The sequence below is a fragment of the Stomoxys calcitrans genome, chromosome 3, assembly GCF_963082655.1.
Source record: "Stomoxys calcitrans chromosome 3, idStoCalc2.1, whole genome shotgun sequence".
In the NCBI taxonomy this organism is placed as follows: domain Eukaryota; kingdom Metazoa; phylum Arthropoda; class Insecta; order Diptera; family Muscidae; genus Stomoxys; species Stomoxys calcitrans.
The window spans coordinates 66,441,424-66,460,375 of NC_081554.1; the positions used below are offsets into that span (position 1 = coordinate 66,441,424).

The following is an 18,952-nucleotide window of genomic DNA, read 5'->3' on the forward strand; positions in this document are numbered from 1 at the left end:
TATTACCTGATTTCGCTGAAATTTGAAACAGTGGGTTATTTTAAGCCTACCGACATCTGACCTAAACCTACCGACATCTGATCGGACTATATTTATATATAGCTACCATATATACCGTTCTGCCGATAAAGGGTCTGAAGCCCATAAAAGCTTTATTTATTATCCGATTTCGCTGAAATTTTAAACAGTGAATAGTTTTACGCCTCTCAACATAAGAACCAAATATGGTTCAAATCGGACTTTATTTCGATATAGCTGCCATATAGACCGATCTCCAGATAAAGGGTCTGAAGCCCATAAAATCCCTATTTGTTACCCGATTCCGCTGAAATTTGAAACAGTGGGCAATTTTAGGTCTCCCGATATCCATACCAAATATGGTTCGGATCTGACGATATTGAGATATAGCTGCCATACAGACCGATCTCCCGATGAAGGATCTGAAGCCCATAAAAGCTTTATTCTTTATTGGACTTAGCTAAAATTTGAAACAGTGATTAGTTTTAGTTAGTTCACCCGCCATCCGACCGAAATATGGTAAAGATCCGGCTGTATTTAGATATAGCCGTCATATAGTCCGATATGCTGATTGTGTTGAAATTTTAAATACAAAATTCATCATTGACTTATATTTATTAGACCACGCAATGTCCATGCCGAATTTGGGTGCATAAGTTATCCAATTTTCATCGGATTGTGACGAAAGGGAGGTGGTGGGTATCCAAAGATCGGCCCGGCCGAACTTAATGCCTTTTTACTCGTTTAAATTGTAAATCCCATACTGGAACATTCACATAAAAGTCTACGAACTTTTCTTGTCATGTTCTACAATTTCTGTTTTTATATATTTATTGTTAGGAAAATTATTTTTGCAATTTTTTCACTTTTAGTATAATACTATGGCTTGTGTGTTAACTTTTCTACCTTTAAATAAATCTCATCAATGCTTAAACGAAAAATCTCCCTATCAAATATCAACTCTTTGGGTGTTTCTTCACATGTCGAAAATCGAAAATTAATCAAGAGATGAGCCAAACATGCTATCACTTTGGCATAACTAAAATTTTCGGCAATACATGTCTTGGGGCCACCACCGAATCCCATAAAACTGCACACCGGTCTATTGGCTCTTGCCGAAGCTTCAAATCTTTCTGGACGAAAAACATGAGGCTCAGGATAGTATTTGGCATTATTATGTATGGCATGCACAGGAATTATGATGAAGGTATCGGCATCAATATCCAGAGAACCGTTAGATGTAGCCACAGTGCAGGACTGACGACAGTAACGTGGCATCATGTACACCAAAGTGTAGCGGCGCAAAGTTTCTGAAATTTGAATAATTTAGTTAAGTTGATAGTCTGGTTGCCTGTACTTACCTAGTATAACTTGTTTGATATATTTCATCTCTTTGGTGCATTCATAACTTATGTCTGGGGATCCAGATTGGCGCAACACTTCAAATACCTCTTGACGTGCCTTGTTTTGTATATCCTGATTTTTGGCCATTTCATATAAGGCCTCACTCAAAGCCGCTGCTGTGGAGTTATAACCAGCACCAAAGAAAAGAAAAGCCTGCGCCACCAGCCTCTCCAAAGTCAAAGGATATGCTGCCCAGCCACGGGGATCGTTTTTCAACTCTATCAAAATGTCCATAAAATCACCACGTTGTATGGCATGTTCCTCTCTTTGTTTCATGGTTTCCTTGACCAAGTTGGTAAAAAAGTCCGTGGTTTCTTTGCTATGGTATTTTACATTGAACAGCTTGAGAATATCCAAGTACTTGGTCTTGAATTGAAAGATACTTTGGAAATGTTCTCGTGAAGCTTTTTCACCCAATGTTCGAAACATAGCTTGTGGGTCCTTGAAACTGTTACATTCCACTCCAAAAGCTATGCTGCCAATGACATCAATGGCAAAACGAGAGCATAAATCATGCACATTGGTCACATGGTGGGATGTCTTAACTGATTGCTTTAGCACTTCCACAAATTGTTCACAACACTTGGTCACCAAAGGATACATGGTCTTGGTCATATTTGGGGCAAAGGCCGGTCCAAATTTCCTTCTCAAGAGTTGCCATTTTTCATATGGCAAACGGGCCATATGATTCAAAAGGGGATCGTTCTCATTCACGTAAATGCCACGATCGGCAAAATTTTCATATTGCGTAGCTAGGATATTTTTAATGGCCACCTGATCCTGTACAAACAAGGCAGAGAAAAATACCAGCTCAATGGCTCTGAAGGACTCTTTACTTTGAAACATTTCCTCATAAACTTCACTTATCACTTGATGCAGCGGCTTGTTCCGTGTCTTCCATAGCAGCAGCGAAGTGCTTAAGGTTGCAACATTTTGTCGTTTCCAGTAAAATAATCTTTCAATGTATTTAACCACGATCACTATAACCAAAATGAGAAATAACGCGATGGGAAATATTGCAATGTGCATGATTAATTTAACACGGAATTCAAGTTTCAAAAGCTGTTGATATGTTATTCACAAGAATTGCACTATGCACATGAGTTATATATGTACATGCCAATACAAAAGTTAAAAAAAAGGTTTTGCATTACATTAACGATTGTCTTACTTCACAGATCAGTAATTAACCATAAAGTTTATTACATCCTCCTATCCGGCACACGTGTATGCTTATATTTGCTAATAAAAGTAAATTTTATGTAGTTATATGTAAAAACATTTATTCGATATGATATTTAGACCCTCCGAAATGATGAATTTCCATCCGAAACAATTAAAACAAGTAAGACGTGCTAAGTTCGGCCGAGCCGAATCTTATACACCCTCCACCATGGATCGTCGCATTTGTCGAGCTCTATGCGCGGTATCTCTTTTTAGGCAAACAAAGAATATAGAATAAGAACTGTTATGCTATAGGAGCTATATGGAGTTATAGTCCGATTCGGGCCACAAACGAATGCTGAACATTGCAGAAGTCATTGTGTAACATTTCAGTTCATTCGGATGAGAATTTATATGGGAGCTATATCAAGCTATTGATCGATTCAGACCATATTAGACACGTATGTTGGAGGTCATGAAAGAAGCCGATGTACAAAATTTCTGCCAAATCGGATGAGAATTGCGCCCTCTAGAGGCTCAAGAAGTCAAGATCCCAGATCGGTTTATATGGCAGCTATATCAGGTTCTATACTGATTTACGCCATACTTAGCACATTATTATTGGAAGTCATAACAAAACACCTCATGTAAAATTTCAGTCAAAACGGACAAAAAATGCGCCCTCTATTGGCTCAAGAAGTCAAGATCCAAGATCGGTTTATATGACAGCTATAACAGATTACAACCCGATTTTAATCATACTTAACACAGTTGTTGAAAGTGATACCAAAACACTATGTGCCAAATTTCAGTCAAATCGGATGAGAATTGCTCCCTCTAGAGGCTCAAGAAGTCGAAATACCAGATCGGTTTATATGGCAGCTATACCAGATTATAACCCGATTTGAATCATACTTAACACAGTTCTTGGAAGTGATACCAAAACACGACGTGCAAAATTTCAGTCAAATCAGACGAGAATTGCGCCCCCTAAAGGCTCAAGAAGTCACGACCCAAGATCGGTTTATATGGCAGCTGTATCAAAACATGGACCTATTTCAACCATACTTAGCACAGTTGTTGGAAGTGGCACCAAAACACCACGTGCAAAATTTCAGTAAAATCGCACGAGAATTGCGCCCTCTAGAGGTTCAAGAAGTCAAGACCCAAGGTCGGTTTATATGGCAGCTATATGAAAACATGGACCGAATTGGCCCATTTACAATACCAACCGACCTACACTAATAAAAAGTATTTGTGCAAAATTTCTAGCGGCTAGCTTTACTCCTTCGAAAATTAGCGTGCTTTCGACAGACAGACGGACGGACATGGCTATATCGACTTAAAATGTCGTGACGATCAAGAATATACAGGTCTTAGATGAATATTTCGAGGAGTTACAAACAGAATGACGAAATTAGTATACCCCCATCCTATGGTGGAGGGTATAAAAAGCATTAAGTTCGGCCGGACCGAACTTTGGATACCCACCACCTCGGGTATATATGTAAACCACCTTTCGTCATAACCCGGTGAAAAATTCATAATTTATGCACCCATAACAGCTTTATCGAAAAATGTGGTCCAATAAATACAAGTCACTTTTCAATTTTGTTGAACAAAATATTGGTCTTTAAGGCAGCGATCTAGGCCATATTGAAGAAGGATGTCGAAGGGCCCAACACAATTCACTGTCCCAAATATCGGCGAAATCTAACAATAAATGCGCCCTTAATGGGCCCAAGACCTTAAATCGAAAGCTCGGTCTAAATGGCAGCTATATCCAAATCAGGACCGATCTGAGCCAAATTGAAGAATGATGTTGAATGCCCTAAACACAACTCACTGTTCCACATTTCAGCAAAATCGGATAATAAATGTGGCTTTTGTGAGCCTAAAGCCTTAAATCGGCAGATCGGTCTACATGGCAGCTATATTCATATCTGGACCGATTAAGAAAGAATGTCGAAGGGCTCAACACAACTCACCGTCCCAAATTTTGGCAATGCCGTACAATAAATGCACCTTTTATTGACCCAAGACATTAAAGCGAAGGATGGGAGTATATGACAGCTATATCCAAATCTGCACAATTGAAGAAGGATGTCAAGAAGTCTAAAAAAACTCTGTCCTAAATTTCTGCAAAATCAGATAATAAATGTGGCTTTTGTGGGTCTAAGACCTTAAATCGGTGGATCGGTCTATATGGGGGCTATATCAAGATATAGTCCGATAAAGCCCATCTTCGAACTTAACCTGCCTATGGACTAAAAAAGAATCTATGCAAAGTTTCAGCTCAATATCTTTATTTTTAAAAACTGTAGCGTGATTTTAACAGACAGACAGACGGACACGGCCAGATCGTCTTAGATTTTTACGACGATCCGACTCTATAGGGTCGGAAATGAATATTTCGATGTGTTGCAAAAGGAATGACAAAATGAATATACCCCCATCCTTCGATGGTGGATATATAAAAAAAGCACTTTGGGCAATGTGCCTATGCTGCAGCACAATCTTAACTTTTTGAAATTTGCACTGCATTTAACAGAAAGATATTGGCATGGTTGTGTATGCCAATAATGTGGAATATTATACCCACCACCACGAATTTGGCTATCTTTGAACGATTTATAAGTGAATTCATTTGGAAATATTACCTTTGATATGTCATCTACCATTTTTATACCTATCACCGTAGGACAGGGGGTATATTCATTTAGTCATTCCGTTTGCAACACATCGAAATATCAATTTCCGACCCAACAAAGTGTATATATTTCTGATCGTCGAAAAATTCTAAGACGATCTGACGATGTCCATGTGTCTGTCCGTCTGTCTGTCTATCCATCTGTCCGTCTGTCTGTTGTAATCACTCTACAGCCTTCAAAAATTGAGATATTGAGCTGAAATTTGGCACAGATACGTCTTTTTGATGCACGCTAGTTTAGTTCTTGAACGGGCCAAATGGTGGGTATCCAAAGTTCGGCCCCGCCGAATTTAATGCCTTTTTACTTGTTCTTATATCCATTATGTTAGGCAAAATTATGGAGGTGGTTTGGTTCGGTGCTCTCGTTGTTGCTATTTTTGTTATTTGGATTATCATCGCTGTCTTTAGTACGTAATAATGTAAATTGGTTGTTGCTGGTGCTTGGTTGGTCTTCTTGAGTCGACAAACGTTTTCGTTGATGCAGCAGAGGAGATTCTGCATTATGTCTTTTTCTCGACGAGACAACTTGATGCCAGCCTACACCGTTATCATCGACATTGCTGTTGGAAGCACTCCCAGCATCATCGCCGTCTTCTCAACCGTCCATTCTGTTGAAACAGCAGAACAGCAGTAGTTGTTTCTGTGATAGAGCACGAATTTGATATCCATATTTGAGTCGAAATGTCTCCCCTAAAAAGCACTTCTCATTACACTAATTTTCAAAAAAAACAAGATCTCGGAGATTGTTAATATGATTCGTTCGAAATTTTTATACCCACCACCATAGGATGGGTGTATACTAACCTAGTCATTCCGTTTGTAACACCTCGAAATAATGATCTGCTACCCCATAAAGTATAAATATTCTGGATCGTCTCGACATTCTGATTCCATATAGCCTTGTCCGTCCCTCCGTCTGTCGAAATCACGATAGCTGTCGTGGTGGGTTCCAAAGTTTCGGCCTTCAACGGCACTCTCACAGTCACAAAAAATAACATCGTTTCTATAGTTGGGGTCGGGTGCAGCGGGGACCGCCCAAAACCTGCCAAATGTATATATAGACCAATCAGGACAACATAGTGCAATGTGTTTGGAGAGCCGCCCGCCCTAAAATACCTCCCTATTATATAAAAGCTATTTGGGGTTGAAATTGATTGATTTTCATTAAATTGATATTTATTTTCAGGACAAAGACCCTGGGGTCCACCCCACCACTAAATACAACTTATTTACCGATGATGCCATTATGGAGCTCATATGAAATGTTTTTGAGTGTAGAGCACGAATCTTCTATTTACTTTTAAGGCCAAGTGACCACCCCCGAAATAGCCCCTTAATCGGAAATTTTTACTAATACGGTAACATAGGACTCAAAAGAAAGGCATTTGGGAGTAGAGTAAAAATTTGCCCAGGAACCGAGCAGAGGCAATCTTCTCACACATCAATGAGTGTATTCCGATTCAAGTTGAGTTTATCAATGATAAGAGACCTTTTTTTTAGCCGAGTCCGAAAGACGTGCCGCAGTGCGACACCTCTATGGGGAGAATTTTCTACATGACCATGCATGGCATGGTACCTCGCAAATGTCGCCAGCATTAAGAGGTACCATGCATGCATTCAGAGGCACGAATTCGATATCCACATTTTTAAACCCTCCACCATAGGATGGGCGGTATACTAATTTAGTCATTCTGTTTTGTAACATCTCGAAATATGCATCTAAGATCCAATAAAATATATATATTCTTGATCGTCATGTAATTTTAAGTCAATCTAGCCATGTCCGTCCGTCTGTCCGTCCGTCTGTCGAAAGCAATCTAACTTTCGAAGGAGTAAAGCTAGGCGCTTAAAATTTTGCACATATATTTCTTATAGGTGTAGGTCGGTTGGGATTGTAAATGGGTCAAATTGGTCCATGTTTTGATATTGCTGCCATATAAACCGATCTTGGGTCTTGAATTCTTGAGCCACTAGAGGGCGCAATTTTCATTCAATTTGGCTGAAATTTAGCATGATGTGTTTTGTTATGACTTCCAACAACTGTGCTAAGTATTCATCAAATCGGTACATAACCTGATATAGCTGCCATATAAACCGATCTTGGATCTTGACTTCTTGAGTCACTAGAGGACGCAATTCTTAACCGATTTGGCTGAAATTTTGCACGTGGTGTTTTGGTATCACTTCAAATCGCTGTGCTAAGTATGGTTCGGATCGGTTCATAGCCTGATATAGCTGTCATATAAACCTATCTTGGGTCTTGATTTATCAGCCACTAGAGGGCGCAATTCTCTTCCGATTTGGCTGAAATTTCGCATGAAGTATTTTTTAATGACTTTCAGTAAATATGCTAAGCATGGTTTAAGTCGGTCCATAACCTGATATAGCTGCCATATAAACCGATCTTGGATCTTGACTTCTTGAGCCACAAGAGGGCGCAATTTTCATCCGATTCGGCTGAAATTTCGCATGAAGTGTTTTTTTATGACTTCCAACAACTGCGATAAATATGCATCAAACCGGTACGTAACCTTATGTTAGCCATATAAACCGATCTGGGATCTTGACTTCTTAAGCCTCTAGAGGGCGCAATTCTTCTCCGATTTTGGTGAAATTTTCTACAACGACTTCTGCCATGACCTTCAACATACGTGTCCAACTTGGTCTTAATCGATCTATGACCCCAAAGAGCTCCCACTTAAACCAATCTCCCGATTATGCTTCTTGAGCCCCTACTCGGCGCATTTCTTAACCGAATGGACTGAAATATAACCCAATGACTTCTACTATGGTCTTCAACATTCAAATCACTTATGGTACGAATCGGACTATAACTTGATAAATAGCATAACAATTCTTATCCATTTCCTTTTTTTGGCCTTAAAAGAGATACCGCGCAAAGAACTCGACAAATGCGATCCATGGTGGGGGTACATAAGATTCGGCCTGGCCGAACTTAGCATCGCCCTATTTGCACTTACAGTTATTACTATTTTAACATGTCGGCTCGAAATTTGATACGAATACTATAACCCATCTGAAACCATTCGGCGAGGTCCTTCAAAATTGGTTCCCAATAAAATATAGCTCCCAATTGGTACTCATAGGGTAGGTAGGTAGGGTAATATTGGGTTGCCCAAAAAGTAATTGCGGATTTTTCATATTTTTATTCCACAAGCTGTGAAAAAATTTGTCAACGCCGACTTTATGAAAAATCCGCAATTACTTTTTGGGCAACCCAATAGTTGGCACAACCCGACTTTTGTCATTGCTTACTGGTTTTTTATTTCGGTTTCTCTTCTTATTTGATTAATTTTTCAACTCTTAAAAATACATTATAGCCTATACTCAAACGCGACATTTCAATATCAAAAACCATTTCCCTGGGTGTTCTGTCGCACACTGAGAATTGGAAATTGGACAAGAGTGGAGCTAATCCAGCTACAATTTGCGTAAGGCTAAAATGTTCTGCCAGGCATTTTTTGGGGCCATCGCCAAAAGCTAGAAAACTACAAGCTGGTCGTCGATTTTTGAGTTCATTTTCAAATCTTTCGGGAAGAAATCTCTCGGGTTCAGGATAAAATTCAGGATTATTTTGAACAGCATGAGCTGGTATCAAAACTATGGTATTTTGTGGAAGCCTTATAGATGTTGAGGAGGAGTTAAGGGTACATGCATAACGAGAGCATCGAGGCAAGGTGAACAACAAGGAGTAGCGACGTAAAGTTTCTGAAATTAAAATAAATTTAATAAACAAAGGAGGTTATATTTCACATGCTGTTACTTACCTAGAACAATTTGTTTGACATATTTCAATCTTTGAATGCCTTCATAGGTTAGTTGACCCTCATCTTCCTTCAAAATCTTTAATACTTCCGCTCTAGCCTTGGCTTGTATGTGAGTATTTTTGGCCATCTCATATAGCGCTTGACTCATGGCACTCGATATGGAGTCATATCCCGCCGCAAAGAACAGAAATGCCTGGCCCACTATATTGTGGGAGGTTGGGGAGTCGTCCTGGCTTTCAGCGGAACTCTCTCTCTTCATTTCCATTAGTATTTGTAAGAAGTCAGAACGCTGTATGTTATGCTTCTCACGGTATGCCATGGTCTGTTTAATGGAATTGGTAAAGAAGTCAATGCTCTCCTTGCTGTGATATTTAAGATTAAGGGCTTGAAAAATTTTGGTTAATTTCGCTGTTAATTGAAAGGGAATTCGAAACTGCTCTCGCACAGCTTTAAGGACAATTTTTCTAAATTCAGAGTCATTATTGTTAAGGGTATTGCATTCTATGCCAAATGCCATGCTACCAATGGCATCTATGGCAAAGCGTGCACATAAGTTATGCATTTCCACTTCCTGGCAGTTGGGGACCTTTGACGCTATCATATCATGCAAGACTTGCACAAAGCGATCACCAACATGCGCCACTATGGGATACATAACTTTAGTTTGCGATGCCGAAAACGCTGGTGCCGATTTCTGCCTTAAAGGTTTCCAGTGTCTGTACTCCATTCGGCCCATGTGCGACAAAAGGGGATCACGATGATTGATGTAGAGTCCACGATCGGCGAATTTTTCAAAGTCCGATATAAAGACATTTTTAATGGCCTCTTGATCCTGTACAATGACCGCCGTAAAGAATAGCATCTCCACCACTCTAAAGGGCTCTTTCTTAGCACACATATCGTTATAGATGTCATCCACCAGTTGGTATAATGGCTTTCTCCTCAATTGCCACATGAGTGACATAACACTGAGAAGTGGTACATTTTGCCTCTTCCAGTAGTTTAACTTCTGCCAGTATTTGAGTGCAATAAAAACGATGCCAAGCCACAAAGTCAGTAAACTGCACAAAAATAAATCCATTTAAATTTACAAGCAATAAGAAACTGAAACTCTAGCGAAACTCAGCACGTGTAGTATTTCAAGCTGCAGTTCAGCCGAAATTAACAGTTCAAACTCATGCTATAGCCGTTATAACGACTTAATCTTTATGAACTTTGTCCATAATATAAAATTTGTTTAATAATTCTCATTAGATAGAATGAAAAAACAAAACATCATTTGACTCTACTTAAACATAGGTATGCATTACAGGGACGTAGCCAAGGGGGAGGGGGGGGGAGGGGTAATAATTTTTGAAAGAAAAATTTCAATAGAAAAACTCTCTACAGACAAAATCATGTTACACGGATGAATCAAAGCTAAAAGACTGAGTGGGCCTGGGGTTCTACATTGAGAACCCAAGGACTGAGATCTGTTCTAGACTGTCTAACCATAATACGATCCTGAAAGCAGAGATTCGGGCGATCACGGAATGCGTGAGGTGGTGTGGTTTTCACGCTAGGAAGTCAAGGAAAGAAACTAGCCATCAGGGCAATAACAACCAGGACGGTAAGGTCACGAACAGTGTTGCCACTCAAAATTTAAAAAAATTCCTACCAAACCCGACCAAAACCTGTCAAATGTTCTACCAGCCAAAAATGTGGTTTTCATACTCATCACCGAAGAGTTGACCATTTTCATCATCATCAAATTATACATTTTCTGCCCTACAAGGTATACATAATAGATTGTCGTTATATTCACATACGATCTAGACATGTCTGTTTGTTCAAATCAATCTACAGCCTAAAGTTCAAAAATGGCCTATATCTTGATGTGGCACCCTTTATACCGATATCCTCATAAGAAAAGTCGTTTTTTTGCCCTGATTTCAAGGAACAACTGTGCCGAGTTTGGACCTCATTCTGACTAGGAGGTCAACATTCTATACCATCATCAAAGATTGGTTATGCGCTATCCTCTTCGCCGACAACGTCGGACTCTAGCAGTTGGGTAAAATGTTCTTTCCATATCCCTAGCATGGTATATTTGTCAGTAACCAGATTTCCTTCTTTATCTCTGCAGGAGGATGTGCTTGCACTCTCGGTTTGATGTTTAATTCTTTGGTAGAATTTCCGTACTTCATTCTGACTATTGTACACCTCAATTCGCTCACACTCACGTCTTTCCATTTCCTTTTTCTTTCTGCGGAATAGACGTTTTTCCTCTATGCTTTATCGCGATAACTCTCCTTCATCTAGGGCGTTTCTACTGATTGCAGGGTTGCTCTATGTACCATGGGTTTCTTGGGGGAGGCTACGGTACCCAAGTACGGATTTCGCGGCATTTTCCCTGGAGTAGGCAATGGTTTACCACTGCGCCATTATATCATCGGAACAAGGAGTGATTTCATCAAACAGTTGGGTCAGTCGAGTGGAATATGCCGTTGCCATCTGTTGTGTTTGCAGCTTTTTAATGTCCAGCTTCCGTGCAGTGTCAGATCGTACTTTCCTCGCCATGAAGAAAAAAAAAATATTCGCTCTACGGATTGATCGTACATCTGTCATGCCTACCATCTATCACAACGTGATCAATGGGATTCCTCGTGTTTTGATTGGGTGACAGCCATGAAGCTTTGTGAATATTTTTATGTTGAAATCTGGTGCTACTTACTACCATATTTTTTGCCGCGGGGAAATCTATTAGCCTACACCGATTACTGGACGTTACCGACTGTTGAAACACATATATTTTCCTTGCCTATCTTCGCATGCGGATATTCCAGGTGGAGATCCGCAAATCATGGTCCTTTTTATACCCACCACTGAAGGATGAGGGTATATTCATTTTGTCATTCCGTTTGCAACACATCGATATATTCATTTCCGACCCTATAAAGTATATAAATTCTTGATCAGCGTAAAAATCTAAGACGATCTAGCCATGTCCGTCCGTCTGTCTGTTGAAATTACGCTACAGTCTTTAAAATAGAGATATTGAGCTGAAATTTTTACACAGATTCTTCATAAGCAGGTTATGTTCGAAGAAAGACTATATCGGACTATATCTTGATATAGCCCCCATATAGACCGATCCGCGATTTAGGGTCTTAGGCTCATAAAAGCCACATTTATTATCCGATTTTGCTGAAATTTGGCACAGTGAGTTATGTTAGGCCCATCAACTTTCTTCGCTAAGTTGACCAAGGTCGGTTCAGATTTGGATATAGCTGCCATATTGACCGATTTCTCGATTTAAGGTTTTGTGCCCATAAAAGGCGCATTTATTGCCTGAAGTCGCCGAAATTTTGGACAGTGAGTTGAGTTAAGTATTCCGATATACTTCTGAAATATGGCACAGATCGGTCCAGATTTGGATATAGCTGCCATATAGACCGATCTCTCGATTTAAGGTTTTGTGCCCATAAAAGGCGCATTTATAGTCCGATTTCGTCGAAATTTAGGACAGTGAGTTGTGTTAGGTCCTTCGACATCCTTCTTCAATTTGGCCCAGATCAGTCCAGATTTGAATATAGCTGCCATATAGACCGATCTCTCGATTTAAGGTTTTGGGCCCATAAAAATCGCATTTATTGACCGATGTCGTCGAAATTTTGGACAGTGAGTTGAGTTAAGTATTCCGATATACTTCTGAAATATGGCACAGATCGGTCCAGATTTGGATATAGCTGCCATATAGACCGATCTCTCGATTTAAGGTTTTGTGCCCATAAAAGGCGCATTTATAGTCCGATTTCGTCGAAATTTAGGACAGTGAGTTGTGTTAGGTCCTTCGACATCCTTCTTCAATTTGGCCCAGATCAGTCCAGATTTGAATATAGCTGCCATATAGACCGATCTCTCGATTTAAGGTTTTGGGCCCATAAAAATCGCATTTATTGACCGATGTCGTCGAAATTTTGGACAGTGAGTTGAGTTAAGTATTCCGATATACTTCTGAAATATGGCACAGATCGGTCCAGATTTGGATATAGCTGCCATATAGACCGATCTCTCGATTTAAGGTTTTGTGCCCATAAAAGGCGCATTTATAGTCCGATTTCGTCGAAATTTAGGACAGTGAGTTGTGTTAGGTCCTTCGACATCCTTCTTCAATTTGGCCCAGATCAGTCCAGATTTGAATATAGCTGCCATATAGACCGATCTCTCGATTTAAGGTTTTGGGCCCATAAAAATCGCATTTATTGACCGATGTCGTCGAAATTTTGGACAGTGAGTTGAGTTAAGTATTCCGATATACTTCTGAAATATGGCACAGATCGGTCCAGATTTGGATATAGCTGCCATATAGACCGATCTCTCGATTTAAGGTTTTGTGCCCATAAAAGGCGCATTTATAGTCCGATTTCGTCGAAATTTAGGACAGTGAGTTGTGTGAGGCCCTCCGACATTTTTCTTTAATTTGGTTTAAATCGGTCTACATTTGAATATAGCTGCCATATAGACCGATCTGTCGATTTAAAGTTTTGGGCCCATAAAAGGCCCATTTATTGTCCGATTTCGTCGAAATTTAGGACAGTGAGTTGTGTTAGGTCCTTCGACATCCTTCTTCAATTTGGCCCAGATCAGTCCAGATTTGAATATAGCTGCCATATAGACCGATCTCTCGATTTAAGGTTTTGGGCCCATAAAAATCGCATTTATTGACCGATGTCGTCGAAATTTGGGACAGTGAGTTAAGTTAAGCCCCTCGACATACCTCTGTTATATGGCATAGATCGGTCCAGATTTGGATATAGCTGCCATATAGACCGATCTCTCGATTTAAGGTTTTGTGCCCCATGTGCGCATTAATTGTCAGATGCCGCCGAAATTTGGGACAGTGAGTTGTGTTAGGCCCTTCGACATCGTTCTTCAATTTGGTATAAATCGGTCTACATTTGAATATAGCTGCCATATAAACCGATCTCTCGATTTAAGGTTTTGGGCTCATAAAAGGCCCATTTATTGTCCGATTTCGTCGAAATTTAGGCTCTTCGACCATTTCCTGAAGCTTGACCCAAATCGGTTCAGATTTGGATATAGCTGTCATATATACCGATATCATGATTTAATGTCCGATTATTTTATTATTTATTGATTTCACTGAAATTTAACACAGTTGTTGACTTATGTTGGCTTTTCGACATCCGTGTCGTATATGGTTCAGATCGGTTAATTTTTAGATATGGCTACTAAAAAGACCAATATTTTGTTATACACAATTGAACAATGACTTGTACTTATTAGTGTTTGGTCCAAATCGGAACAAATTTCGATATGGCTGCTATGGGGCATAAGGTATGCATTTTTCAGCGGATTTTGACGAAGGGTGGTTTACATATATACCCGAGGTGGTGGGTATCCAAAGTTCCGCCCGGCCAAACTTAACGCCTTTTTAATTGTTTCGTTTGCGTGGGTCGTCAACGTTGAGTGGGGGTCCATTTTTACTATTCCTTTGTTTCTCATAGTGATTATCATAGTTTTCCGGGGGCGGGTTACTGGCCCAGCGCCCAAACCGCATGGGTTTTGTGGGATCGCGCATGTAACCCTCGTTGTGGCGAGCCGCTTGCTCCAAGATCCGACGTTCGCCTCCAACCGCCCCTAATATGGGAACAGACGCTGATGTTGGCCATTGGTTATTTGAAGGCGCCTATAACTCGCCTTGTCATCTCGAGTATCATTGGCACTCAGTATTTTATTAAGAGCCAGTGCCACCTGACTTTCCACTGAGACTCTTCTTTCGAAAATCGTTGACTGCCAGCGGCCGCATTTGCAGCTACTCCGCATAAAAACAGAGCTTTCCACCATCCGCATCCTTTCAGCTTAGCTTCCCTGGTAACTCCTGTGGCTGTACCTACACTCCCTTTAATTCGAATTCGAATAACAACATTTCGACCATATTACTTTTGTTTATTGAGTTTTTATTTCAAATCAAATAACTAAGTTGCCTTCACATAAAATCATAAATCATGTTTGGTTGGTTTATTGTTGTGTTCGTTCTTTTTTTTCTTGTTTTTGTTTTTTATAAATATAACTTTTATGTATATATCAATATTATATTGTATGTTGTTGTATCTCACTTTAAGTTTTAATTTCATCATTTTTATTTTATTATTATTACAATCTAATTTATTTCGTTTTTACATCATTTTCTAAAAACCATGAAAGTCTAGTGATGGAGTTTATACAGGAAAAATTTTAGATGAATGGCTTTTTGAATAAAGCCAAAAATGCCAAAGAAAAAATTTCTGATAAATAAAATACGGTTTGAAAAAAATTAATTCTTTACTTAAAATGAGGCCAATGTAGTTAATTTACATGAGGGCTTTTATGTGGCTAAATAGAATTGATTGAAAAAAACCCCATAAATTCCAAAAAAAAATATTTCTCTTCTTTTTTATGACAATGATAATACAAATATAGGTTGTTTTCCATAAATTTTTGTTAATGTAGATGTGTAATGTGTAAAGTTTGTTTTTGTTAGCTTCATTTATTTCTCAAATTCCATATAAGACAGTTAATATATTTTTATTTTTATTTTTTTGAATTTTTGTATAAGACAGCATTTTATTTTGTTTTGGTTTTTTTCTAATTTTGTAATTATATATAATTTACTTTGCTACTTAAATTGAATTCTGCTCAAAGGAATAGTTTAGCAATAGTTAATATCTCGTTTTTAATTTAAATAAAGAATTTTGAAGTATTTTATTTTTCATATTCATTCGTAACTACTACAAACTACAAGGCAACTAAATGGCTTAGAATTACCCAAAGAATAATATAGAAGAATGAATAAACAAACTTAATAAAATTTAATATTAATTTTATATAAATTTTTATACCCACCACCGAAGGATGGGGGTATATTCATTTTGTCATTCCGTTTGCAACACATTGAAATATCCATTTCCGACCCTATAAAGTATATATATTCTTGATCAGCGTGAAAATCTAAGACGATCTAGACATGTCCGTCCGTCTGTCCGTCTGTCTGTTGAAATCACGCTACAGTCTTCAAAAATAGAGATATTGAGCTGAAACTTTGCACAGATTATTTTTTTGTCCATAAGCAGGTTAAGTTCGAAGATGGGCTATATCGGACTATATCTTGATATAGCCCCCATATAAACCGATCTGCCGATTTAGGGTCTTAGGCCCATAAAAGCCACATTTATTATCCGATTTTGCTGAAATTTGGGACAGTGAGTTATGTTAGGCCCTTCGACATTCTTCGTCAATTTGACCCAGATCGGTTCAGATTTCGATATAGCTGCCATATAGACCGATCCTCCGATTTTGGGTCTTAGGCCCATAAAAGCCACATATTTTATCCGATTTTGCCGAAATTTGGGACAGTGAGTTGTGTTAGACTTCTCGATATCCTTCGTCAATTTGGCCCAGATCGGTCCAGATTTGGATATAGCTGTCATATAGACCGATCCTATGATTTAGGGTCCTAGGCCCATTAAAGCCACATTTATTATCCGATTTTGCTAAAATTTGGGACAGTGAGTTGTGTTAGGCCACTCGATATCCTTCGTCAATTTTGCCCAGATCGTTCCAGATTTGGATAAAGCTGTCATATAGACCGATCCTACGATTTAGGGTCCTAGGCCCATTAAAGCCACATTTATTATCCGATTTTGCTGAAATTTGGGACTGTCAGTTGTGTTAGATCCCTCGATATCCTTCGTCAATTTGGCCCAGATCGGTCCAGATTTGGATATAGCTGCCATATAGACCGATCCCCTGATTTAGGGTTTTAGTCCCATAAAAGCCACATTTTTTACCCGATTTTGCTGAAATTTGGGACAGTGAGTAGTGTTAGGCCCTTCGACGTCCTTTGTCAATTTGGCTCAGATCGGTCCATATTTGGATATAGCTGCCATATGGACCGATCTCTCGATTAATGGATATGGGCCCATGAAAGGCGCATTTATTGTCCGATGTGGCCGTAATTGGGGAAAGTGGGTTAAATTAAGCCCCTCGACATACTTCTGCAATATGGCATAGATCGGATCAGATTTGGATATAGCTGCCATATAGCCCGATCTCTCGATCTAAGGTTTTGGGGTCATAAAAGGCGCGTTTATTGTCCGATGATGCCGAAATTTGGGACGGTGAGTTGTGTTAGGCCCTTCGACATCCTTTTCGAATTTGACCCAGATCCGTCCAGATTCACTATATAGACCGATATCTCGATTTATAGTCTTGATCCCATAAAAGTCGCATTTATAATACGATTTCACTGAAATTTTACACAGTGACTTATGCTAAGCATTTCGACATCCGTATAGTACATGGTTCAAATCGGTTTATTTTTTTTAGATATAGCTACTTGAAAGACCAATATTTTGTTATACACAATTGAACAATGAATTGTACTTAATAGTATTTGGTCCAAATCGGAACATATTTCGATATAGCTGCTATGGGGCATAAGATATGCATTTTTCACCTGATTTTGACGAAAGGTGGTTTACATATATACCCGAGGTGGTGGGTATCCAAAGTTCGGCCAGACCGAACTTAACGCCTTTTTACTTGTTTTTATTACAGGGATTTGCAAGCCTGCATCTTACTTCTCAGGGCCAGGTTGGCAAATTGTGGCAAGGACGACAAAACAATATGTGTAGTGGTAGTTAATGAGCAAACCAGTAAGGAAGAACAAAAGTCGGGCGGTGCCGACTGTATAAAACCCTTAACCTACCATATAAGCACAGTGTGGAAGCTACATCCAGTTCTGTACCAATTTTGATGGACCTTTGGCAAGATTGGTCAATAAATGCACTTGCAGTGGCTCTTGGAGTGAAAATCGGGGGACATGCATATATGACAGCTATATCTAAATCTGGGCCGATTTCGATGATATTCACTACTAATGTCGAGAGTCATAAGGAAATCCTTCCTGCCGAATTTCGAGAGAATCGGTTAACAAATGGGCATTTTATTGCAATATTTCTCAAAATCGGACGAACATATATATGGGAACTATATCCAAATCTGAACCGATTTCGAACAAACTTCTCAGATATAGTGGTAGTCGTTGAGAAAAGCGTTAAACAAAGTTATGGCAAGATTGGTCAATAAATACGCTTGCAGTGGCTTTTGGTGTGGAAATAGGGGGATATGCATATATGGCAGCTATATCTAAATCTGGGCCGATTTCGATGATATTCACCATAAATGTCGAGAGTCATAAGAAAGTCCTTTCTGCCGAATTTCGAGAGAATCGGTTAGCAAATGGGCACTTTATTGCAATATTTCTCAAAATCGGACGAACGTATATATGGGAGCTATATCCAAATCTGAACCGATTTCGACCAAACTTCTCAGATATGGTGGTAGTAGTTGAGGAAAGCGTTATACAAAGTTATGGCAAAATTGGTCTGTAAATGCGCTTGCAGTGGCTATTGAAGTGAAAATCGGGGCATATGCATATATGACAGCTATATCTAAATCTGGGCCGATTTCGATGATATTCACTACTAATGTCGAGAGTCATAAGGAAATCCCTCCTGCCGAATTTTGAGAGAATCTGTTTACAAATGGGCACTTTATTGCAATATTTCTCAAAATCGGACGAACATATATATGGGAGCTATATGCAAATCTGAACCGATTACAATGAAATGTCGAGAGTGATTAGAAAATCCTTCCTGCCAAAATTCTAGAGAATCGGTTAACAAATTACCATTTTATTGCATTATTACTGAAAATCGAACAAAGCTATATCCAGATCTGAACCGATTTTTTCCGATTTCAATAGGCTTCGTCTCTAGGCCGAAAAACATGCCTGTACCAAATTTTAAGACGATCGGATGAA

The 18,952-nt window shown here is 39.2% G+C and overlaps 2 protein-coding genes across 2 annotated transcripts; both read right to left on the minus strand.

Annotated features, from left to right (window-relative positions):
* Positions 1 to 897: 897 nt before the first annotated feature.
* On the minus strand, positions 898 to 5,797 carry LOC106083960 (cytochrome P450 6a8). Its single transcript, XM_059365476.1, has 3 exons — positions 5,708 to 5,797; positions 1,380 to 2,484; positions 898 to 1,328 (listed from the first exon to the last, which is right to left on the minus strand). Exons 1-3 carry the CDS (start codon positions 5,795 to 5,797, stop codon positions 898 to 900), a joined length of 1,626 nt encoding a protein of 541 aa, XP_059221459.1.
* A 2,796-nt stretch (positions 5,798 to 8,593) lies between these two features.
* On the minus strand, positions 8,594 to 10,220 carry LOC106083961 (cytochrome P450 6a22). Its single transcript, XM_013247293.2, has 2 exons — positions 9,085 to 10,220; positions 8,594 to 9,025 (listed from the first exon to the last, which is right to left on the minus strand). Exons 1-2 carry the CDS (start codon positions 10,163 to 10,165, stop codon positions 8,598 to 8,600), a joined length of 1,509 nt encoding a protein of 502 aa, XP_013102747.1. The 5' UTR covers positions 10,166 to 10,220; the 3' UTR covers positions 8,594 to 8,597.
* Positions 10,221 to 18,952: the final 8,732 nt, after the last annotated feature.

Coding starts and splice junctions, on each gene's coding strand:
- LOC106083960 (XM_059365476.1), bottom strand. CDS start 5,797: ATGCAGAATCTCCTCTGCTGCATCAACGAAAACGTTTGTCGACTCAAG. Junction 2,485..5,707: donor CAACCAATTTACATTATTAC/GTACTAAAGACA, acceptor ACATATCAACAG/CTTTTGAAACTTGAATTCCG. Junction 1,329..1,379: donor TATCAAACAAGTTATACTAG/GTAAGTACAGGC, acceptor TTCAAATTTCAG/AAACTTTGCGCCGCTACACT.
- LOC106083961 (XM_013247293.2), bottom strand. CDS start 10,165: ATGGATTTATTTTTGTGCAGTTTACTGACTTTGTGGCTTGGCATCGTT. Junction 9,026..9,084: donor TGTCAAACAAATTGTTCTAG/GTAAGTAACAGC, acceptor TTTTAATTTCAG/AAACTTTACGTCGCTACTCC.